This window comes from Oryzias melastigma, linkage group LG9 (genome assembly GCF_002922805.2).
Source record: "Oryzias melastigma strain HK-1 linkage group LG9, ASM292280v2, whole genome shotgun sequence".
Taxonomy (NCBI): domain Eukaryota; kingdom Metazoa; phylum Chordata; class Actinopteri; order Beloniformes; family Adrianichthyidae; genus Oryzias; species Oryzias melastigma.
The window spans coordinates 14,983,651-15,009,491 of record NC_050520.1 but is presented as its reverse complement, the minus strand read 5'-3'; the positions used below and the strand labels follow the sequence as shown (position 1 = coordinate 15,009,491).

Below are 25,841 nucleotides of genomic sequence, written 5' to 3'. Positions count from 1 at the left end.
ATTATGCTATAGCAGTGAAGGTTGTATGGTTGCTGTAGATCAGCCACTTCTTTATGATTAAAAGACTTACTCCAAGCATAATTTTGATCTATTTTAAAACCATTCCCAGTGATCTTTTAATTATGATTGTGCCATTTTAAGCCAAAATTAAAGCTTTCTAGGGCATAGTTTCTCCAGAATTCATCAGAAATTCACCTCTGAAAATACTAATGAATGCAAATTTCAGCTCAATTTTCTTTACATATGTCCTCCATCATAAGAAAAAACACAATTTTCATGGGGGTGGGTCTTTGAGAAGCCTGTAACGGTACTGCTCCTCTGAGTTTCACCTTGCCTTTCAGAAAGCATCTCCATCTGCCTTTGAGCAGCAACAGCCCAAAGCATATGAGGAGTGCTCATCTCTCCTACTCCGTGTTTCATCCCCGTGTGCAGTTCAGATGTGACGTATGTGCTGACGCACAGGCAGTGCAGCTGAATAAAGGAGCGCAATTATGGAGCCCTGTTTCACCCAATCTGGCAGATACTTACCTATGAGAGCGAGTACGCATCTGCACATACTGTAGCAGTCAGGGTGTAGCAGTCACAACACCGTCTCACAAGAACCCTGCTTTAAGCAGCTTTTGTCCCCTTGTAATAGCTGACAGATGTCTGGTCACCTGTGTTGTTGCATCAGACTGGCGTTATTGATATTTATTGCTACTGTAGAGTTGTTGCACTACAGTCAAATGTGTTGCTGCTAAGGAGTTGTGGGTCTTTGTATCTCCATTACTGTTACCAATTTAGCTCCATCACTTCTAATGACAAAACACCTTTTGTTTTCAATCAGTTGAGCAGTCATTCATATCAATAAATCCCTGTGGCGACAACATCACATTCGTGTTTTTGTTTTCCTGAGATGTTGATAACAACTCAGTAGTTTCCTTACATTTGAGTTGCATCTATTGTTTTTAGAGCTGTGTCGTTGCATCACACCATTCTACTTCAAATGTACGCATACTGTTGCAAATTAATCACCCTTGTTGCTGCACATCAGTTGTTTAATTTCAATATTTTGTTTGTGCTGTTGCATCACTGCAGGCAATCTTAATCCATGCATTAAAAGGAGGTCTCCTTACTGCACACCTAACTTTCTCGCTACATGAATTTAGCTTTTGTTGGAAATAAGAGATAGTTAAGACATTCTGATTTAGATCAATTGTTTTTGGTTGACTGAAATATGTAAATCAATCTCACCAATACAGACAAAGGGAAAAGACAAAAATATTAATAAATCATAGATATTTCAAATTAATTCAAGATATTTTGTTCAACAATAAGTAAAATGAATATCTTCTTGACATTACAATTTATTCTAATTATAGAGAGACATATTTTCACTTATACATACATGATGATCCATTGAATCCATTAAATATAATCATTGTCAAATCAAGTTTGATTACTGGCTAAAAGGGAGTGACAAAAGGCAAACCTATAAATCCTGCCCCAACTGTGTTTATTTTAACCTTTTTTGTTGCCATACATTTCTAATAACTTTTTTTCTGTTAAGTAACTTGTATTTTCAATTCCTTATTATCACAAGGCTACGCTAAACACAAAATTAAAACATAAAAAAATGCAGGAAATAAGGGTTTATGGTGGTACTTTCAAAGGTAGAAGAAGGTGAGCGCACTGTTTAAAACTTTATAGAAAAGTTTTGTTTTTGTCTAAAAGTGCGGATATGGTAATTGTCATAATTTATGGATGAATTAACAACTGAGAGGAAAATATGTAGATTGTGTTTTCCCCAGCACAAACTTTATTCAGATATAAAGATTAACTTTTTTTTAAAAGTATATTATTTTAGCATCAGAAACATTCACATGTAAAATGTGCAGCAAAGTCTTAACAGGGTTTTGCTTAATTTTTTGAATTAGAGCTGTTCTTGGTCGAGGTTGCATTTAAAAAGACAATTTTATGAATAATTTTAAATCAAATTTCTTGAAGTTTTGTTTGATCAACATTTTCAGAACAGATGTGGCGTATAGTGATGTCTGTGAGTGACTATCACCGACTGTTTTGCGTTATCAACAACCATTATTATTCCAATAAAGCCTCAGTTCATTATGCATCTTTGTTGTGCGTCTCTAATCAACCACTGCATTTGTTAGGTGCTGTTGCATTACTCAAATATTTATGATTAAAAACCCCAAACACCATAATAATATTTATTTTAACTGTGATCCTGAACTCCTGGCTCTGTCGCTGTGATGCTGTCTCATAATCACGATTCAATTATACCTGTTGATGCATTAAATGTATGTTTTCCGAACCACAATAAAACAAACCTCACTCACTTTTCCCTTTCATATGCAATCACGTCTCTCTACAGCAGGATAAGAAAGGATTTGGTAGTCAAAAAAGTTCCACCTAAAAAGATGGGAGACATTTGTCATTTTAGAAACACTTCAACCGTGAGAGACATAATATACAAAATACTCCAGGAAATCACATTAAATTATTTTTAAATAATTTATGGTGCAGAAAAAAAGGTATTTAGCTCCAACAAAAAAGCAATAATTCTGTCTCCCACAAACATGTTGTTCTGTCCTACACTCATTACCTGTTTGAAATGTTATTTGTATAACACACCTTAAACAAACAGATTTTGACCTCTCTACCATGACCAAGACCATCTGATGAAACAGAGGACTGGGAGAACGTCATGTGATCAGATGAGACCCAGTTGAAACTCTGTTTTAAACGCCACTCACCATCAAGAATAATCATATCCATTGTGAAGCATGGGGGTGGAAACATCATGCGTTGGAATTGGTTTTCTTGAAAGGGGACTGATCCAAATTATGAGAAGCCATGTATGGTGACATTTTGGACAAAAACCTTCTCTCATCAGTGAAAGTATTGGTGATTAAACGTGTCTGGATCTTCCAGCAATGACCACAATGATCCCAAACACTTTCCGTGGGCAACAAAAGAGTGGCCACTTAAAAAAGCATTTCATCATTCTGGAGTGGTCTAACCGATTTCTGCATCTCAATCCAGTAGAGCAGGAGAGTCAAACTCAATCACACAGGGGGCCAAAATCCAAAACAGACCTTAGGTCACGGGCCGAGCAGGAAAATCATTTATTGAACACACCAAAACTTAATTTTTAAAACATTGAAAATGCAACATTTTAATATTACTATGAATAAAAACAGGCAGGAATATTATTCTAGAATAAATTAATGTAAAGCTAAAATGACTTCATATTTTATTCTCTGTAAAAATAAATTTTCTCAGAATTATACAAGTTAGAAATATTCACAAGATAACATCAGACCATTAATAAAATAAAATTATCTGAAATAAAATTACCCGGTGGGCCTCCAGGCCTCGACTTTGAGAATCACCGGAGGAGCGTTGGAAGTCCGCTCCACAACATCACAGCTCTTGAGGAGATCTGCATGGAAGAATGGACCAAACTAGCAACTCAGGTCTGTGCAAACCTACTGGAAACGTTTGACCTGTGTCATTGTCAACCAGGGATCAGTTAAATAAAATTAATGAGGGGAAATTGACTGAAATTCTTCATTTCTAAACCATTATGCAAAGAAGATTAAAAGTGGCTCCTGTGCAGTGACCAGTCAGAATGGTGGCCAGCAGACAGGCAGACGTAAACAGAATAAAATTTAAAAAAAAAAGCAAAAGCAAAACAAGGCAAGGCAAAGCAGCAGGGGCTCGTGCTCCAACCCTGTGGAGGAGAGCAGCACTTAACTTTGAGAAGCACAGGGTGAAGGGCCAAACATACCATCTGTGCAGCCTGAAAGTCACATGACCTTTAGAGTGAAGGCACCGGGACACCTTGTGCTGCAGCTCCATACACAAAGACTTCAGGTGTCCAAACTGAATGTGCCAGGAACCTGAGGCCCAGTGAGCAGTCCCCCTTCAGAGTATATCAGGCACAAAGCAGCTCTGCCTTTATAAGCTGAATCCAAACCCTTTTGGCAATCAGGAGAATTAAAAAAGTATTTGCAGCAGGTGCACCTAGTTTTTACTGCTACATTAGCATCACATAAACAAGTGATATGTACAATGAACAGTAACTATGATACACATATTTCGACAGTTACCTCTAATATGTTTTGGCATACACAGAGTTTTGCAAAAAGTTATGAATGATTGAAAACTGATAGATTGATGTTTATTTCAAGCATAGATTGCAGACAATACACAACAAAAAAATCAGAGTTTTCAAACTCATTACAGAAAAATTGAAATATATTGATTAGAAAATAAAAGATAAACGAAAGCAAAGACACTCATGTCACATTTGATTAATTAAACATGGTAATTATTAGCTAAAGTCAAGTAGAGTTTAACTAATTGCTTGACAAGGAGTGGGAAGAAGCAGATTTATATAATCCCACCACTACTTAGTTACTTAATTTGACAGTTTTTCAAAATTTTTGTTATCTGGTTCTGATCCAATCAAATGCAAGTGTTTTGTTTTCTTTATTTAAGTATCAAAGTTGAGTGCTTATTGATTAATCTTACAAAAACATATTTCATGATTCCAATAAACAGTAACATTAATCACACATCCTGTAACAAATATGTAATCCTCATTGATTATCATGAGAATACAATTTCATATTAATCCAGAAATCCTCCCTACACATTACAAATCAAGTTTTCAAGTAACAGTAGAGTGCTTATTGATTGACTTCTGAAAGAATTATTACATTAATAATTCCCACATTAGGTAACCAATACGTAATAATCATTGATTATCAGTAGAACACATTGCTACATATTTTAAATCAAGTAAATAAAATCAATACTTTAGTGATTGTAATCAAAACCTTTCAGTAATTATTACGGTGTATTACACAATGTAATACTCATTGGTTGTAATTAAAGGAGCTTTGACTATTTCATCACATTCAAGTGAACCAATATTTGGAATTATTCAAACACTAGTTGATCTTTAACTCATCTTGTCTTCATCAATGTTAGAACCTGTTGTACTATTAGCTATTAAACAAAATTCTATAAATGCAGTTTTAATACAAATCCTAATTCTTTCATTTAGTTCTTCCATATGAAATTGATTTACTGGATCATTTGAATAAGGATATGTCACACTGCCAAAAGTTTCTACAGTATTACTTTGTCTCTTTTGCTGTCTTGGCCTCTACATGGATAATTGTTTTAGCATGTGGTCAGACTCCAAGATGAATGATCCTTTCAACCTTTTTTAAAGCCTTGAAAAAAGATTTTAGGCTACCTTTATATGTGAACAAAGATAACAAAGAATTAATCATTTGAACCACCAAAAATACATGACGTAAGAGCTGCCATTTTTAAAGCTCTGAACTGCATCTTCAACAAGATTTTGTTGTGGACTAAAAGAACATGCAAACATGGAAAAGTCTTCAAATAATTGTATTCTACTGCTCTCTAGTGGCTGCAGAAACATTCTTACAGTGAATGAGGAGCTTCCGTTTCAACCCTCTTAACGCCTGAATTTATTTCCAGCTATGAAAAAAAAGTCACTTTTTGCTTTTAAATAGATGCTACATTTAGTTAATTTGGGAGCTGAAGTGGTTTGTCGCAGAATTGCAACAAGATTTACTGCTTTGTGTGTTGTTGAAACTACAAAAACACCTGTTTGAAAACTTATACAGTTAGATGATTATATTTTATTCTTTACTTCTGATTCTCTAAATTAAAACTTATGAATAAAAACAGGTTTAAAATTAGATTGTGCAGCAATGCTAATATAGTAGATTGTATTAGTTTTTGCAGTTTTGCCAAATTAATACATTTGAATTTCAATAGGAGCAAATGGATGGAGCTCTATACTTTCATTCTCTCAATGTTTTTTGTTTTTTTTATATATAAAATTATAACTTACCAGACTAATGATTAAACCTAATGGTTTTTGTTTATTTGTTTTAATTGCAAAATAATTTAAATATTTTTAAATGTCTGTTTTAAATGATTAATGACCATCTTGCTTTGTATTTATTGATTGATCAAATAACTTACTGTAGCACCAAATTATAGAACAACAAGCATTAAGTGCAAACTGTGATCTTTTTCAAATATCAACATTGCTTTCACTTGCGCCTTGCCAAAAAATTTTATTGTTTTTTTTTTTTTTGTTTTTTTTTTTGGTCACATATTAACTTTGGTCTCTCCAAAACATTTCTGCTGATTCGGCTCTTTCTGGACTGGTCCACTGTGTCACATAAAGGGTGGCTAAGGCTAAAATTGCACTAAAAAAACTATAAAATAAAATAAAACTATGCAACTTTACTTACAGTTTACACAGCATGGATAAGTAACACAAAGTTTAAAATAAATGTAAAGACTTTGTTTACTACCAAGAATGCATGAGAGCCCCCGTTACATGCTAGTAATGGTTAAGTCCACCTCTGTATTTTTAGGTTTATCTGTTGAAGCAAGGTTCAAGTGTGTATTTTCTGCTCCAATCTTGTATCAAGCTTTCATTTCTGAATATGACAACAGCATAATAAGACAGCAAAATTAGATCATAATTAAATTAAAGAAAAGACAACAAAGAAAAGAAGGGATTAACCTTTAAAAAATATCTTAAGTGTCCTGGAAGTATTTGAACATCAGCAAAAAGGAAAAAAAATGGAACTGAGCAAATCAGAAAAGGAAAATGTGAAACAAGGAAATGATAACGAGGCTTTTGAACTGGAGGTAGGAACGTTTTATTGTCATTTGTCTTTGAACACAGTAAAAAAAAATCACAAAATATTCACTGATGATGAAACATTGTTTTACTGAAACTTTCTGTGTACTATAACTTTACTTCCTGCTTGTGTTTTGACAGAATCATGTATGCATCAATGAGGAGTGTGGCTCTGGAACCACAACACATACGTGCAACATAACAGACAACGACAAAAAGTTTATAGGCTTTCTTTTGTTTTTTTTTGTATTTAAATATTAATTTGTTTTAAGTCGTTTTTCTGATCATACAGTGAACTGAGCTGATGCTGTCTTTTATTGTTGTGTGTCCTTTGTGAGATTAGCTTCCTTAAGAGGAAACTTGAAGCCCTTCAGAGCTGTTTGGGAAGCCACAAAACCAAGATTCAACTGATCATAAACCTGGTTTTAGCAGCAGGTTTGTTATCTGTTAAAATATAACTTCAGTAAAACTATTCTCTGTCTGCTAACCTTAAAATGTTAAGTGTTGACATACAGTCCTGCAAAGTCATGAGGAGTTTGTTGTTTGATTGCAGTCAAATATTCAGACAGTTACTCAATTTTGTAATGATTCTTTAAGAGATGCATCAATAATATAACTTATTTAATATTGATATTGCTCACACTGTCAGATTAATTTAGTAAAACCCTCATTTATGCATTTCAGAGCAAAAACACTAAAGTCAATATTATATTAAATGAATATTTTCTAACATTATGATACATTGACATTATTGTTTTGTTTGCAATACATAAATAAAAAAAATGTATTTCATTCTCAGATTGAGTGTTTATTAAACTATACATTTCAACAGTAGAATAATAAAATATGTTGTAGTTTCAATTCTTTCACAAAGTATTTAAATAAAAAAACTAAAAATATTGGTTTGTTTTCCTTTAGTAAAAGGATGTGGCTATTTTGATACCATCGCTATAACAATGTCTGTGTGTCTCACTGTCTAAATATTAGTTGTCTGATTTTACAAAATATGTCAATTTAATGTTTTATTGTCAAGAGATAGTATTAGCTTTCTTTCGTTTTACTGCTTTGTGGTCATTTACTTGTCCTGCATTTAGTATAAAGCAGGTAAATAATGTTATAAGCTAACTCATCTACGAAATAAGTCCTATTTACATAAAATGTAATGTGTGAGACTATGGCAAAGTAATCTCTTAAAAATGCTGATCATATACATCCTTTTATCTGTTTGAATGATTTTAATAATTAAGGATAATTAAATAAGATTAAGGAAAAAGTGCATTAGTATAAAGGAATACAAGGCTGCAGATTTAATTGTTAATAAGTGCATCTTTGTTTCAGGTTTTGTTGCTATGGTTACTGCAGCCTGTGTTGTGAACTTTCATCGTGCTGTGGGGCTGCTGGTCATCTCCTTGGTAACCATATTCTTCCTGGTTTGGGATTGGGTGATGGAGCGCTATGGCGACCAGGTGTGGGAGGTTCTCGCTCCGGTCAAAAACATTCTCAAAAGAAATTGGTTTTGGATCAGATGGTGAGAAATGAGACATATCTTATTTATCTTATTCATCTTGTCAAGAACCAAATCACAAATCTGGTTGATTTGATGTAAATGGCATACAATGTGGTTTTGTACAAAGTTGAGAATTTTTCTGTCTCCTAGCAACAAGATTGTAACTTAGCTTAAAAAAAAAAGAAATGATAAAAGCTTTGAGTGAAAACAGTATGGTTAAAGGGAGCAAAAGCAAAGTAAAATTGGTTGTGTGAATAAAAAAACATATATATATAAAATTCTGAGTGATATTTAGACATTTTGGCTGTAAAAATTAAGCTATTTTTTACCTACAAAAAACGTTTAAACAATTGTTCTATGTGCAGATCCTGAATTATTTGTTTGAATGTCAATTATTTAGATCAGCTTCAATTTTATGTTTCACTTCAGCAAATAATAGAAAAACAAATGGGAAAAAATCAGATTAATCACTTTGTGGAGGCAGAAATGGGGAAATAAGTTGAATTTGTAGACTTTAACACAACTTTTTGATTTCTTTCTCCCCTCACAAACAGTATTTGGGTTCAAAATAAAGCAATCCTTCCTTTTTTACTTCATTTTCAATCTCTACATCTTGTAGGATGGTGTATGTATTGCTACTGGCAGCTGTGGTTTGCTGGCTTGTTCTGGACACGGCCCAGAGGGGGACCAGACAGTTGGTGTCCTTTGGTGGCTTGCTGCTTCTTGTCTTTTTAATGATAGTTTTCTCCAAACACCCATTCAAGGTAAGACGTGAACTTTTTTTTCTTTTCTTTTTTTTTTTTTGGACATAATTTTAAATTAAACTTTGTTGTTTTAGTGGTCATGGCAGACTTTAATCAGTGGGATTGGACTACAGTTTGTCTTTGGTCTGCTCATCCTGAGGACTGAGTTTGGCTTACAAGCACTAACATGGGTTGGGAACAAAGTAGAGGTGTGTACACACACATGCATACAAGATTTGTCTATTTATTTTTCGTTTAACAATGCCTCTAAAAAAATCTCCTCTGCAGATGTTTTTGTCATTCACAGATGCTGGATCAAAATTTGTGTTTGGTGACAATTTCACAGACCACTTTTTTGTCTTCAGGGTACGACTGCAACACTACAGACAAACATGAGCAGTTGTTTTATTTTTTGCTTTTTCTTACTGATTATTTTCACAACAAGACTTAGAATTGAGGTATTGAGTTTTAAATAAATGTCTGTTGAAGACTTTTTCCTTGTTCAGGTGATGCCGATATTGGTTTTTCTGAGCTCTGTCATTTCCATCCTCTACTATGTTGGTTTCATGCCCTGGCTGATTTGCAAGGCAAGAAAAACAAACACAAAAAAAGTATTCAAACTGATTTAATATTAGTTACATAGGTAAACATTTATATTAATAGATTTTTTTTGTCTCAAAATCTCTACAGTTACTATATATCTCATTGACTTCCTATGATGCTGTAATTTTCCCTCTGCAGATTGGATTTGTGATGCAGGTTACCATGGGAACGTCTCCAACAGAGTCAATGGTCGCAGCTGGAAACATATTTCTAGGACTGGTAAGCATCTGTAATTCAAAACACTAGTTACTGATAATTTGGGGGTTCAATCTGGCTTACTTGCGTGTTCATCAGACGGACTCGCCTCTCCTGATTCGCCCGTACATCAGTGAACTCACTGTCTCAGAGATCCATGCTGTGATGACTGGAGGCTTTGCCAGCATCTCCGGCACCATTTTGGGAGCCTTTATCTCCTTGGGAGTAAGTATGTGGCCACGACTAAGCAACAAAGATTTGCTTAGAAACAACATAAAAGAATTGATATATATCCTTACACTTGCAAGAACGATAAAACAGCTTGTTAATGAATTATTTTTGCATGGGGGCATGTCATTTAACTTGAAGAACTTGGCGTTAAACCAAAAATTAGTCATCTATTGTTAGTTGTTCATCGTTAATTTTTTTAATCACAAGTATGTTTTTTACTTAATGGCTAAACTTAATAGTAACTCGGATTTTCAGTATTATAAATTAAACCAAAGAGTAAAATAAAAATCTACTGAATTTGTTGTTTTAACTTTTGAATCAAAACAAAAATATATTTAATGTCCTGAAATCTCAAGAATTTAAAGTAAGCTGATGAGAAACAGTTTCTTTTTAATGAGGTATATTATTTTTACTATACATTATTTATTTTAATGTGTTTCAAACGTGTCAATAGTAAAGTATATGCAAAATGGCACACAGAGTGGATAACAACAAAATAATACAGACGTTTGAAAGGGAGAAGGCAGAAGATTAGCTTATTTAAGTCTGTCCCTTTAAAAGAAAACAAAGCATGATAAAACTAAATATAAGAAACAAAAACAAAAAAAAACATTTTTACCAGCTTTAATATGTTAATAATTTGTTAATATTCTTAATTACGTTACAGGGAAACAAGTTGATCCTGTAACACCACCAGTACTGCAGTTTATGTTCCTATATTTCTGTGTTTTGCCCATTTTCTTAGTTTGTAAGTGTGTTTGAACTTATGGATGTTTTTTCTTTTTTTTCTTTTTTGTTCTTACTGCAAACTTAATCTTTATTTTTTCTTTCTTTTTAAGGTTGATGCAACACACTTGCTGACCGCATCACTGATGTCTGCTCCAGCATCATTGGCTATCGCCAAGATATTCTGGCCTGAAAGAAACAAAACTGTCTTCATTTCTAACAAGGACCTCAAACTTATGAATGGGTAGGAGATCAAAAATAACCAATTTATCTGTCAGAAGATAGCAGCAAAACAAACTCCTGCATGTTTCATTGGAAACATAAAACATTGGTTTATTAAGGCGTTGGTAACATCACTACTACTACTACTACTAATCGTTAATATTTAACAAAACTTTGGATTTTTGTAAGAATATACATCAAACCTTTTCTTTTTTTATTTCGTGGTCCAACTTAACCAGTATGTGTCAGTTTGTATGAGTGACAAACATTAAAAACAATATTTTTCACCAACACTCAAAACGTATTTCTAAGTTCTTTAACATTTATGCACAAAAATGCATTCTGTGTCATGCACACAATAACACATTCTTAGAAAGTACTTATTTAGCCGAATTTTAGAAGAAGTAGTTAGGGTGTTTTCAAAAATTTCAACAACTTTTAGATGTTTTCATCAAAACTGTTAGGAAGTTAGAGAAACCCAAAGAAGCATTGTGTTTATATGTCCGTGTTTATTTGCAGATGATTCTCAGTTGTTTTAATAAGACTCTATTAAATTCTTGAAAGGTGTCACTGTGTCTCCTCAGAGAGAATAAGAACCTGTTAGAGGCGGCGTCTCAAGGTGCGTCTCGCACCGTTCGTTTGGTAGGGAGCATCATAACAAACATCATTGCCTTCCTGGCACTGCTGGCCTTTTTAGATGCCGTCCTCTCCTGGCTTGGTGGCTTATTCGATTATCCTCAGCTCAGCTTCTCGGTGAGGGTCTCTGACCAAAGAAAAACAACAATTCTCATCATACAGACAGTTTCCTTCATGTTTCTGACATGATGATGTCGACTCCTTCTTTGTCTCATCAGCTCATCTGTTCCTATGTGTTCATGCCCCTGTCCTTCATGATGGGTGTTTCCTGGGATGACAGCTTCCTTGTGGCTGAACTGATTGGGTTAAAGACATTTCTCAATGAGTTCGTGGCTTACCAGAGGCTGTCAGAGTTCATAAAGAGGAGGGAGGCAGGCGGGCCGGAATACGTGAATGATGTTAAGCAGTACATCTCAGTAAGTCTCATTTACATTTTTATTGTCTGTCATGTAAAGTGTGGATCGTTTTTGACAGCATGGCTTTCTCTGAATGTGCAGGGGGAGGTTATTGTTTGTTTTTATTCATATGTTTTTAATCATAAGTTGATAGAATTTCAATTTTGCCCTCAGTCAAACTTTAACTCAATAGCTTTGATAAAATAACAATCACCTGACAGTTTATGTTACATATTAGCATAATTCTACATAAAGTGACCTATTTTTTGCTAGAATGTATTACAGTTATCTGTGCATGTGTGAATGCAGATAAGTTGAACATATTTTTTATCCAAAAAATTGCACCGCAGTCTACATATATGTTTTAATAAAGTGTGAAAGTCAAAAAGAAAATTGTTCCATACCTTGAAGAATCTAAAATGGGGCATTTATAATCTTAATGAAAAATTTGGCTTCAAAGTACAACAGTTAAAGTCCCACTGTGACCATCTGTTGATCTACTGGAAAACTGTTTCCAGTGTTATTTTAATTCTGATTTTAATGTTTAAAGCAAAATAAAAAAAACCTGTAATGTTTTGTAGAACCAAAGTTTCTGTAGTTCATCATAAGTTCACCTTCCACTTATTTCCCATCAACCCTTTGTTTACATGCTCTCCTGCTAACTTACAGCCCCTCACACACCCCATCTAACATTAGCAGTACAACTATAGCACTGAGTAATATCGAAGCTATTCAGCTGTACAGTTTTGAGCCAGACTCCAGTTCAGACGAGGAAAACAAAGACGTGCATGGATCTATTTGTCTGCAAGTGGATGCATCAGAACGGAGCAGAGCAGGGAGCTTGTGGCCTGTTTGTACGTAACATCAACAAGCTCTTCACAATTTTTTGATTCAATTTGAATAAATAAATACTCAAAAAACAGGTTTAGCCTTTATTTTCTTCATGTCCTCCATAGTGAGTAAAATGAACATATTAAAATATGTTTTTTTATTGGGGTGGGTCTTTAGCGATCGAGGATAAAGAACTTGACATCTAATTTATTCTTTTATTATTACTATTTTTGGTCTTTTTATTTGTGACACTCGTGTTTTTATTATTTCCAATAATCTGTTTTTATCTTCGTTTTATCTGTTCCTGAGTGTGACTCTTGGTTTGCATGGATGAGCTACCAGACATGGAATTTCTCTCCACAGAGATTAATTTAGTATCTTCTATTCTATTCTTCTATTTTTGCAGTTTTAAAACGTTCTTTCTATGCATTTTTGATGTGAAGATTGTGTCCTTTTGTTCAATTTCAGCAATGTTTTGTTATTTTCTCTCATTATCTGTTTTTCAGATGTCCCGTGTCACAGTCTCATCAGTTTGACAGGAATCCTTTGATGTCTTCATTTCAGTTAATCATCATTTCAGTCTCTGGTTTTCAGACTTTCAGGTCATCTGCTCCCATCACCTCTTTTGTTTTGGCCTTTTGTGTCTTGGTTTGGTCAATGCATCTCTTATTCTCTTTGCATGTATTGTAATTAGTGTTCCACCACCAAGGTTGAAATCCCTGCAGGACCGTTCTTGTTATGATGTTTTTTGTGTGTTTTCTCACTCAGCAGAAATGAGTTAATAACCATTTTACATTCAATCCTTTTTTTTTCTTCAGGTTCACTCTGAAACGATTGCAATCTACGCTTTGTGTGGATTTTCTAATATTGCTTCCCTGGGGATGTCTATCGGGGCTCTGTGTGAGTACAGCAACCAGAGTGATAAAAACACTTACTTAAAACCAGAAAACACAAACAAATCATTTGATTTACCCTTTTTTTATTGACATAATATAACAGCCTAAAACTTTGATTGATGTGTAAAGATGTGTTCAGTGTAAAATAAGGAGAAAATATTGTCAAACAAAACATCTTAGTTTGGGTGTGACAGCTTTATGTGGTGTCAGCTGATGAAGTTGATGCTGTTAAGATTTATTTTTTACATTATTTAATTGTATAAACTTTTTCCTTTTTATCCATTTAGCTGCAATGGCTCCAAACAAAAGATCTGACATCTCCAGAGTTGGACCAAGAGCTCTGATTGCAGGCAGTGTTGCTTGTTTCATGACGGCTTGTATTGCAGGTTCGTTTTGTGCATTTTGTTTAGAATTATCACATAACTATGTTTAAAACCTCACTTCTCTGAAAAATGTCTGCATCGACAACTTTCTAGAGCAAACAAACACTTAAATGTTTCCACATTTCACACATGAAACATGAATATAACTATATTTTCCTGAAAACATCCAATAAAATGTTTCTATTTCCAGTATTTTAAATAAGATCTATTAGTCTGTAAATTGTTGTTACAGTGCTTTAAAAAAGTTCCTTAAAAACCTGTTTGTTTCTCGCTGGGTTTCTTATTACTTTCACTAACTATAAGGTGTTTTAGCACAAAGCATCTGCATAAAAAATATATAAATAAAAAAATAATTGGTGAAAACCTGCTGTTTCCTCTCATACCACCCACATGTTCACACAGGAAACAAAACACTTCATGATTTAACAATATGGACAGATTCCTGCAGCAGACACATGGAAGGACTGCATTATATAGGATATGTCAGAGTAATTGTTTTCTAACAATAGAAGTAAAAGGATGTATATGAAACCTAGTCATGGTGTGAAGTGATGTTTTTCTATTTCCATAGACATAATCAAACCTAATTCAAAAAAATTAGTACCAGGACTTTTTTGTTTGAAATAATCAAGATATAAATAGATTTTCAATTAAAAAATATAACAGTTTATCAAATCCATTGATTAATTGAAAGCATTGAACAGCTTCTCCAACAGTTTTGAATGTAAGAATTCCTTCCACATTAGGTTTCATTGATTTTCACATTTGTTCACTTTAAATTAATAAAAAATAGTTTTTATTATAGAAAAAAAAACTGGTTCAGAGTAAAAAAAAACAGGTTTTTCCTTCTTTTTGAGCGGGAAAAATAAAGCATGTGTAAAAAAGAAAAAAAGTGCAAGTGTTGAAATGTGTTTACCCTCAAAATATAGACTGTAAATGTGTATTTTGTGTGGTTAGAAGTAAGTTTATATGTGCGCTCAAGCAAAATTCCCAACAGGTTGTACAATAACTTTTGTCTCCTACAGAGTGTCTTCCGTGTTCTTTTGAGATTCTCAGAAACTACGTTAGCCATTAGGCACTGATTTTCCTGATTTACTTCTGTTTTGGGGACTAATTAAGAATCTGTGACCTCATTTCCTGGTTAGCTTAAGCTTTATGAGTTCAGATTCTTCAGTTTTTGTCTCCACCAGAATAGAAAACAAGCTAATGTTGCACAGAGATAATCATTAGTCTGTAACAAATGTACAAAATATCCATTAAATAGTTTTCAGAAATATATATTAACATATTTTAATTTATCTCTGTTTCAGGTGTGTTATACATCCCTGATTGTCCACTTTTACTGAACGCAGAGTTCAACAGCAACATAACCGGCCGTGCTGAAGTCCTTCAATGCTGCTCTCAACTTTATAGCAGGTGACGGGGGTTTTATTTGTAAATGTGTTTGGATTTTTTTGTGTTTTTCAAGCATCTTTCATTCATCCAAGCTACTTTAGGATGAGGGAAGCTGATGCAGGATAATAATGAGTGTGATTCAGAGTGAGGCTGTGCTTAAATTGCAGCGTGACGGTGCATGAGCCATTGAACGTGACGGCTGGAGGAGGATTCACCCAGAGCAGCCTGCTGGGCTGCTGCGCACTCACACCCCCAAAACACTTCAACTGCAGTCTGGCACAATGAATACCTGCAAACAAGAAGAAAAATAGCAGTAGAAGTGTCAGTCATTTCATTGAATACACTTGTAAAATAATATATTTGTATAAAATGAATTGGGTCCACTATGTATTATGATAAAATAAATCAGTTAAATGTACCCTCATTTACACACCAACTTAAGATTATGATCAATTGTTATTTTAGTGGTATAAATATGTCCTTGTTTTAGTAAAAAAAAAAGATATCAAAGCACAAAAAAGGTTAAAAAATATTATATATATTTTCTTGTTAATGTTTTACTAAAATGTAGTTTTATTGATTTAAATTTGTGTACTATGGAGCTCCCAAAGAGACAAAGAAGTACAAATTTTTTTTTTTTTCATAAAATATGATTAAAAAAATATGGTTACTATCTGGTCACACCAGTTAGTAAAAAAAATACAAAAATTGAAGCAGAAAAAATAATTATTTTGGGGGGTTACTATCTGGTACGCACCACTTAGTAACCAGAAAATGTTGTTGTTTTTTAACTTCAATCAAAAAAAAATAATAATAAGTCACTATCTAGTGCGCACCAGAATAAAACTATTTTTTACCTAAATTTTTAGAAAAAATAAATAAATATTTTTTTTTACTTCAAGTTTTAGAAACATTTTTTTTTACTTCGTTATCCCTTTAGGGGCTCCATAGTATTCCCTTTATTTTAATGCTTTTATTTACTGTATTCTATTCAATACCAAAAAAGCACCAATAGGGATATGTCTTGTTTTGTGAGTTGTATGAATTTATTTTAAGTTTGTGCTGTAATATTTCACAGAAAAAGCCAGTAATTAAGAGTTTCATGATATAATTTTAACCATTTAAATAAAAACGTTGTTAAATTTACTTAGCCAAAACAGCACATTTTCTTGCTTTGCTGATATTTATAAATTATCCAGTAGATGTCCCTGTTGACTTCTAGTTCTCCTCCAACAATGAGCGCATGGTGCTCCTCAGGCCTGCTGATGCCAAGAGAGGCAAACTGCTCTGACTTTCAGTCCAACGTTCCAAGAATGCGGCTCATTAAAACGGATCAAAAGTGATACACATGGTCTGCCCACGGAACAAAGAGGAAGCTATTGGGCCGCAGATTTCTGACATATGCGCGAGTGAGACAGGCATGCAGTCATAGAAACAGCAAATGACACACTCGTCATTAAAAAAGCGCATGAGTAAAAGGTCAGATGGCTCCTTCTTCGTGGGCAGGAGGACTGTTCACACGTGTGAATTTCACACATCCATTGAGAGGGAACATTAAAATGAGCCATCAAAGACTGACACTTTTTAGGACTTTGTGTCACCCTCAGTCCTTTCATAAAGAATAAGAGGTTTAGTTCAAGAAACGTAGAAATGTTTCTAGTTCAATAATTATTTTATTGTTTAAGTGTTAGGTCCCAAAAGAACAGAATTTATTTTTCTTGTTTGGTGTGTTTGCGCCCTTAAAAAAATAAACATTTCATCGCTATAAAGCCATAATTATTATTTCTTATTTAGCTAATTTTGCAAGTCATAGTTGCAAATGACAAGCAAAAAAAATATGTTGCAAAATTACTTTTTTGCCTTTGAATATTTATGTTTTTAGAAACAAAACTGAGCTTTGTGTCCAAAAAAGTCTTTATTTAAAAAAATAAGATTAATAGATTTTTTTATTGTTATTCTTTGGGTATTTTCAGAGATAGTGAAAGATTTAGTCAACAAGATGTTAATATTAGCTGTATTTTGAAATGTAAATAAATACATTTAATGATCAAACTGAAATTAGAAGTAACATCTAAACTGTTTTAGAAAAAAAGTACAAAAATGTCTCAGGTGGAAATGTTATGGTATATTTCATCTTTTTGTGTAATAAAGAATTTCTTGAAAACATTAAACAGTAATCATGTTCCTATTTCTTTGCACAAAAAAAAAAAAAATCAACACATTTCCATCAGTTGATTTTTGCACACGATGTCCTAGAATTGCAAGAAAACAGACTCTAAAGCAACAGTAAATATTTTTGGACAAATATTATTGTTGTGCTTTCTTTAATTGAAAATTTAAACATAGGTTGAGCTTTTTGACCCTTTACAAGTACATTTTTATTTCTTAAATCTTTAGGTTAAGAGGGAAAGTAATTCTTAGTAAAATAGAATGTAAAAGCAAATGTTTAAATCAATCAATTTAATCAGAAATTATAAGTGAAAATAAATGAAAATTCTGCTTTTTCAAACTGTTCCAAAGAAGAGCATGTTTTGCTCATTAACCTATTTTATAGGTTTTTTTTCTTTATTTTATTTTATTTTATTTTCAAGTTCACATTTATGCATCAATCCTCTCAAAGTTCCCAGTCTTTGGATGAACCCCTTAAACATAAAGACTGTTTGAAAGAGCTCCATAAAGGGAGTTGCATCTTTTTATGATCATGGAATGCCAAAAATAAAAGAAGCGAAAAAACTATTTAAAGAGCAGCATTGCAGCAACAGTACCTCTGTATTATGCAGTAACTAGGTTTAAGATGCTCTTTGCCCTCATTTAAATGTGAGATCATCTGGCTGCACCAGAGATTTTTTGAACAAAAAACATTCTTTGGAACACAAAAATGTAAATATGAAAAAAAAACATGAATTATAGATTTAAAAGACTAGTTTCACATTGTTTTTTTTATATATTTGTTGTGTTTTTTTTCTTGACATAATTCTTTGGATTTAAAATTTCCCTTTATAATTGGTTATAACTTATTGTTTGCTGCTATATTGCAACACATTGAAGCCTAACTTTTTACCACACAATATAGACACATTAGTGTGTAGAAAGTAAACCGCATGCATTTCTATTTTCTTTAGATTTCATTTCCCCTCACTCCAAACCAGAATATTCATTAACTCGCTCTTTACATCTGCAAGAGCATTTCTTTTCAGAATGAACTGGAACGTTACAGTCAAGAAAAATTCAAGGGATGTAGAAAGAAACACTTAAAAAAAAGGAAAGGAGGGACTTTCCTACTTGTTGATAACATTTGCATCCAGAAACCTACTGGCAGATGTTAGATGATGTTATGAGAGGAGGTGCAAAATAATAGAATTAGCAGTGGTTTTAATAAATAACTGACAAAACAAACAGACAGATGAGGTGTTGCTGACAGTCTAATGAAGTTAACAAACGTGTTCACACCAGCAGATGATCTGGAAAGGTAATTGTTCTGGACAGAGGTCAGGTATGTTTCCAGAACAAGTACAGAGCCCAGAAGCAGTAATCAGATTAGAAAGATGGACGTTCACACGACACAAAATGAGATGCTAAGGGTTCAGGCTAAAAACAGAAAAATGTTCTTATATTTGTACTTCTGAGATGACTACAACTGTTGCCCCCAGGTAGGAAGGGACTTTAAGACGTGAAAAATACAAGTAAACACAGAAATTCTGCACAAAGCTACAAATCTGTGGCCTGATCATCCTTTAATCATACAGTCATAGGCAAAAATTAGGGCACATTATTTATATTTTCTCACATGTTTGGATACGTTTACTATCAATTTGAACATCAATGTGTGATCCAAGTGGTATAATGAAAAAAAATGTAAGCCTGTTTAAAGCTTTGAATGAAATATTATTTCTAAAGGATTTTATTTCTGTTAAAGCGACTGGTAGATGCCACAAAAAAGTGTCTCAATGCTAATAGCTAATAAGAAGCAGGATGTCCAAACTTTGACCTCCATTAAAATATAATTTTTTGTTCAGATATCCTTTTTTATGATTACAATAATAAAAATGTTTGATTGATTTTTTTAAAGAAATGTTTTGACATAAGATTGACCATTGATATATGGACATTTTTTAAGACAGAGCTGAATATTTAATGACAGTGTCCTTTTTTTTACATGACAAAAAAGGATTTTTTTCTTTTTCTATTATTGTCAATAATATATCTAATTTCTTGGCCGCTGAATTTATATCCAGCAATGAGAAAAAAAATATGTTTTTGATTGATTTTGAATACATATAATTTTGGAGCCAAAATAGTTTGATGCATATTTGTGTCATGAGGTTTCATTAAGGGGTTAATAAAATTGTAAATTAAAAATCTACAAAACTGCAAATAAACCCACAAAAATGATTTAACTTAAGAAAAAAAATGTAGATACCTTCTGGGATTTTATAGGGGTTTCTGTTTGTGACACATTTCTGACTAAACAAGTAATTTGGTAATTAATAATTAAATGAAAAGCGTTTAACTTCTACATATTTTCCTGGTATTTTTCATGATGAATAAGCTCTTTTTTTTTAACAGATGAAAAACTATTCAAATTGAGATCTTTTAAGGGTTGGTCAAAGGTGAAGTTGGCTTTTAATTGTGTATTTAGAAAGGGGCTGCATTGTGGTGCTGCCAGTTTTTTCCTTTATTCTCAGAGGTAACAAGGCCTCTCTCCCCCTCAGTAACTCAGATCTGAGACGGGTTCTGGGAAAAACCTCTGCTGAGAAACTGCTTTATGACTAAATGTGTGTTTTTCTGCATGTGCCCCTCATCCCATGTGCTTTCACTCCTGCTGGGAGAGCTCCCGCGACACGCAAGAGTGCGCCGACACACACATCGGCGCGCTCGCTGACCAAAGCACACACTTGTCTGTCGCACATACACACATCCACTCCCTGGAGGCCAAGCGGGTGGTCTGGTTGGAATAGAGATGGACACACGCTGCGATCATAGCAGCCGTGCGTGATTCAAATTTCTCTTCTCTTTCTGTCTGACTTTCTTTCTTTCTTTCTTTCTTTCGGTCTCTTGCTTCAGTCTTTTCTTATCACCGACACCCCACTTCCACTGCTCCCCATTCTGTTTACCCCCCAGCGCCTTGGAGAGTGTGTCAACCATATTCTGCACACAAGCTTATCAACAACCGTTCCTTAACCTATAGAGGCAATTAGACTCGTACGATTGAAATGGGGTGATTTCTGCCCTCTCCTGCTCCCGCTCAAGTAACCACGTGTTTTCCGTCTTGATCCCACACCCACCCTCCTTCATTTTGTCTTTTTTCATGTAGCTGGATACCAAACTCCTCATTACTCTAATTTGGAGAGAGTGGCGCTCCCCCTAATGGGCTCAAGGGCCCAAAGAATATTAAGTGCTGCTTAATTCCTAAATTTTATTCAGCCTTTACATTCATGTCATCCCTCCACCAGCTCTTCTGTCCTTTTTTTTTTCATCAGTTCATATCCCATTTAGTCTTCCTCCATAAACAGCTACTAGAAGAAAGCTCCAACCTAAGGTAAAAAAGGAGGAGATTTTTTTAAAAGCATATCAAAGCATCACATCTAGTCGCTCTTCATGCTGGCTGTTGTTCCAGGCATCCCACAAGTGTTTACATGTTGTTGCTACTGTTCATGCTCAACTGAATGTGTACTTATTTAACCCTATCATTTGTAGAAATAGAAAAATCTCCATGGTGACCAAGGCAGCAGAGAGCAGGTGAAGGGCCCTTCAGGATGCATTAGGTCCTTCCTGCGACAAGGAGACACATCTTCGCTGTAGGCTTGACCGTACATTAGGCCTGTTTCAAGGACTGAAACAGGGTTTATTGTCTCAGATTGAAATTACAGTCGGGTCAATATGCATCGAAAGCCCATTTCAGAGCCATTTGTTGCAATGATAACGAAAATATAACAAACTAAACTGTTTCTTAGGCGAATAAGATTTATATTTTGCTCTTGCAAAAAATTTACAAATTTGTTTAAGTTTGTTATAACTATATAAAATACTTTATGTTTATAGCAGGTAGCCTTAAAACCTCCAAAAGAGTAATACATAAAAGAATAACAATGATTGAATGTTACATTAAATAAGACTTTTGTTTCTTAGATTTTCAGGAAACGTGCATTGAGGTTATTATGGTTTTTCATGTGTCGCTCTAGATTTATTGGGGAAACACTACCATCCATCCTCTGCATATATTACAAAAAGGGCTATCAGAATAATTCACTGCACTAAATATCGTTTCCACACCCATCCTCTTTTTGTCAAATCCAGAATACTAATATGATATGACTTCACTACATTCAAGACAATTGGATTTCTGTATAAAATAAGATCTATTTACTTCCAAATCACTTAAAAAAAATGTTTTTTGAAGGGGCACCAATGCAGACTACACTGAATTTCAAAACAATTACAGTTAGAGCAACTTTAAAAAGCTTCCACAATATAGTAACTGGAGTAAAACTGTGAAATTAATTACCAACTGAGAAAAAAAAGCAATGTTCAAGCATACCTCAATTCATATATAAATACATAGCAATGATTTACAATCTTTGTAGTAAATCACTATATGGATAACTGTCACATGGTCATTTTGAGTTTATGTTTAAGGCCCCATAATTGTGATCAAAGTCTGGGTATTTATTTATTATGTAATTATTATGATGTGTAAATAATTAATAAATGATCAGACAGGTAATGATATTGATAATATGAATATTTGTGTGGAGTTTTGTCGTTGCTCTTTTTTTATTTTTGAATCAGTGGAAGGGAATAGGCCTAAATAAGCTTCAGCTTTTGCCTATCTTCATTTCATACGTTTATTGTTTTGTTAAATAGACTTTTGAGCTACTGGATATAGTTATCAGTGATAAATGTATCTACTGATGTTTTTATAATATGTTTGAAATAAATAAAGTAAATTATATCAGAGCAGACATCTAATGTAATCTTGTAAGACCACTTCATCAATACATTTATACAAGTCTCAATATTTTTTTTTAATCAAGATGCTTTTTCAACTCGTTGTATGTCTCCACTTCCCAAGTCTTTATTGTAATTAAGGACAGGTTTTTAATAGCTTACCTGGTAAAATAAAGGTTAAATAAATAAAAAATAATATAATCTACAAAAACAATTTTACAATGTTTTGGTTTTTGTTTTGTTTTTTTTTATATTATGATATGTTAGTTGATTTGGTAAGTTTTTGTTTACAACAATAACTAAAATGCAAACATTAAGACAGGAGTGTTCAGGTAGAAAGCACCTTATTTACACACAGTCTCAAATTTGATCCACACATTTTTAACACGTTGTAACTGTATTAGAAAGAATTAATTATCAACAAATGTTGCATTCTTTCTACACCAGGTAGTCATTTAAAAAATAAAATCATGGATTATTCTCACCACAAAATTTATAACGTTTTCCTGCTAAAAAAAAATGTTTTCGAGATTTTATGTAAGTAGCCATTTTGAAATGGCCAGAAATAGCCCTTCTACTGCCTCTAGTGGATTATTAATGCACTGCAGGGCAGAATATGTTGATCAAAGTCAGTACAATGGGTTTTTAATGAAGGTTCTGATGCTGATGAAATAGGGTCTCAGAAATGTGTGTATCAAATATGATACTAAGGGTTTTATTTGGTTAAACATCTGACCTAAGAAAACATGCGATTTTTATTCCAGTTCAGTCATCAGGAAAATATAGCAACTACCATTAGTGCTATTGACCTACAGAGAGTTTGAGTAAACTGGACTGTTTGCCAAAGCCAAACAGAAGGAAAGTATGTTCATGGACAGAAAGAGAAGAGGTCAATATGTAGGAGCCCGAATATGGACTTTGACTGCTGGGACTAAGACAAGAAAAATAGAAAGTATATCCTGTCACGGTGCAAAGGAAAGTGGAAATCCGGTGTGTTCAGGTGGAGAAGTAGCAAAAGCTTACAGGCTCAAGTTCAAGCTATTTTATCCTGGTGTGGGAGGGAAGAGAGAAATAGAGTGTGATCCTGCAGAAGGAGTTTGCTTTGAAGGCTCTGGAGCTAAAAAGAACGGCAGGTAGGGGCACGAGTCTGAAACTGGAGGTTGAAGATGATGGACGCCTTTAGTGGTTATGCTTCACTGGTACTTTGTGAGTTAGAAGAGAAGGAGAACATTTTTTGGGAAGCTGGATGAGGAGATGCAACAAATTTCCAGAGGTGTACGAGTGGTGATTCATTTTGATTTGCTGACAAAAAGGAAAAGCTGTTTGATATAACAGATGATGGAATATTTCATTAAAATGACGGACATTCATTCTCTTGAACACCAGGTTTCCTATGTCAACAAAATATGTACATTTAGGCTACAGTCACATGACCCAAAATGCCACCTAAATACAAGCTTTCAGCAAAATCAGCAGATTTTTACCACGGCTGCATTTGCAATAGGGGGTAGCAGTTTTTTAAATGCCGCATGGTGGCTGCAAAGGTTTTGAGAAAAAGTTACAATTTTACACTGATTGCTGACATCAGTCAATCGCCGCCAGGGGACATTTCGAGGTTGCGCAGTGGCTGCGTTTCCATTACATATATGTGCAGAACTTTAAAAAAATTCAAGAAATGTTGAAAAAACACAATTTTCCAATGACACTGTTTCCATTAAAACCTAATTATGTGAATAAACACGAACCAACTCACGCCATACGTCATTCAAAACCACAGCAATGAATGAGACCAAGTATTAATTTAAGTTGATTCACAAAAAAGGAGCTTTTGGATGATGTCACAGCACTGGCCGGTATGTGATGCACCACTGGATTATTTACAGTTTCTTTTTTTTTTTTCTACAGCTTTATTATTTAATTAATTTTTAGATCTTACAACAACAAACAATATCACACTGAAAACAAAAACAATTGAAAGGAAAAAATAAATTAGAAGATTATTTACAGTTTCTATACGTGTCACTGAGCCAGACACGTGAGAAGCCTGTATTAAAAAAAATAAACGTTTTAACAAGTAAGCAGTGGGATCCTTTTTCTGTTTCATAACATAACAAGCTATATTCAGATTTTGCCACAGCACTAGTGCTCATCATCATCTATCAAAGGAGACGTTGGCGTCTTATTCAGGCTATGGAGTGGCCATTCCTGCATCTACAGGTGAAGGATTTTGAAAAATCTTGTTTGCTGATTTTACAGTGTAGCTGTGGATCCAACGATTCCACATGATGACGTGCACAACTATTATTGAGCTCTGAGGCTGTGGGACCTCTTGTGGCGTCCACTGTGCAGTGCGTCCAGCTCTTACCAAGAAGAGCATTCAGTTCTTCAAAACCACCTCCTCCAAGCGCAAAAACATTTTTTCAATAAATGTGTGGGTTTTTTTTACTGTGGTGTCTCCTTAAGCAAATTTATCACTGCAAATCCAATTTCCGCAGTATATTTAATGGATAACCCCATTACAAAATAATGTGAGAGCTGGGCGGCCACAGAGCAGTGGCAGCCAGATCACCAGCCAGCAGCAGCTCTGATTGGACGATCTGTAAATGTCTCCAGACGGTGGCCGTCCATGTTAAGTGCCACAGGCACTTCTGTACGACTGATTCCCACCTGACTGCGGCCGTCTACATTCATGACCACGCCAACAATTTTCAAAAATGTGGGCAAAGTCATAAAATCTTGAAGATTCTGCTGATGCCTCCCCATCCTGCAGTGGTAGTTTTATTTGTGACCGTAGCGTTAGTCAGGCCAAATTGAATCTTAAGCGTAGAATGAAGATTTTGAATGACTTGGGATTCTAGGAGGTCATAAACTGTGTTTCCAGGTTCCTAGAATGCCATAGCTGAGATTCTCAGGGTGCATGATAACAGGTCTATCTAAAAATGGGAAAGTATCTAAAGTTTGAGGGGGTTCATAAATACATTTATAAGAGGTGTAATGGTTCTGATTTTATGTGTAAAATCTATCATATTTGATCTGATTCACTGACCTAGAATTGATCCAGGTGTGTCAGTGTATGAGTATATTGTGTGACTCAGAGATACATACCTGGTACTGAACAGTGCAGGTAAAGTTTTCCAGATTTCTTGCGTGATGTTCCACCATGTAAAGATAGATCTTGCATATGCACACGGGGGAGAAAGAGGTGTATGAGGACTTGAATGAAAGCTTGGACAACAAGAACAAGGAGGTTCATTTAGCAAGACAGATAGGTAGAGATGGGAAGCATGTGCAGCATGTTAGAGTGATGAAGCACAGGGATGGAAATGTGCTGGCAAGTGCCAGAAATGAGATAGGAAGATGAAAGGAATACTTTGAAGAGATGATAAATGAGGGAAATGTTGGGGAGCACAGAGTTGGAGAGGTG

General features: G+C 34.3%; 1 protein-coding gene across 1 annotated transcript; it reads left to right on the top strand.

Moving 5' to 3' along the window:
• The first annotated feature begins 5,581 nt into the window (after positions 1 to 5,581).
• Positions 5,582 to 17,242, top strand: LOC112148512 (solute carrier family 28 member 3). The gene is made up of 17 exons (XM_024275695.2): positions 5,582 to 6,714; positions 6,848 to 6,924; positions 7,050 to 7,141; positions 8,045 to 8,234; positions 8,833 to 8,977; positions 9,052 to 9,165; positions 9,245 to 9,322; positions 9,463 to 9,543; positions 9,698 to 9,778; positions 9,854 to 9,979; positions 10,825 to 10,955; positions 11,518 to 11,686; positions 11,788 to 11,985; positions 13,614 to 13,695; positions 13,979 to 14,077; positions 15,385 to 15,490; positions 15,637 to 17,242. The coding sequence occupies exons 1-17, from the start codon at positions 6,646 to 6,648 to the stop codon at positions 15,752 to 15,754; spliced, it is 1,956 nt and encodes a 651-aa protein (XP_024131463.1). The 5' UTR covers positions 5,582 to 6,645; the 3' UTR covers positions 15,755 to 17,242.
• The last annotated feature ends 8,599 nt before the right edge of the window (positions 17,243 to 25,841 follow it).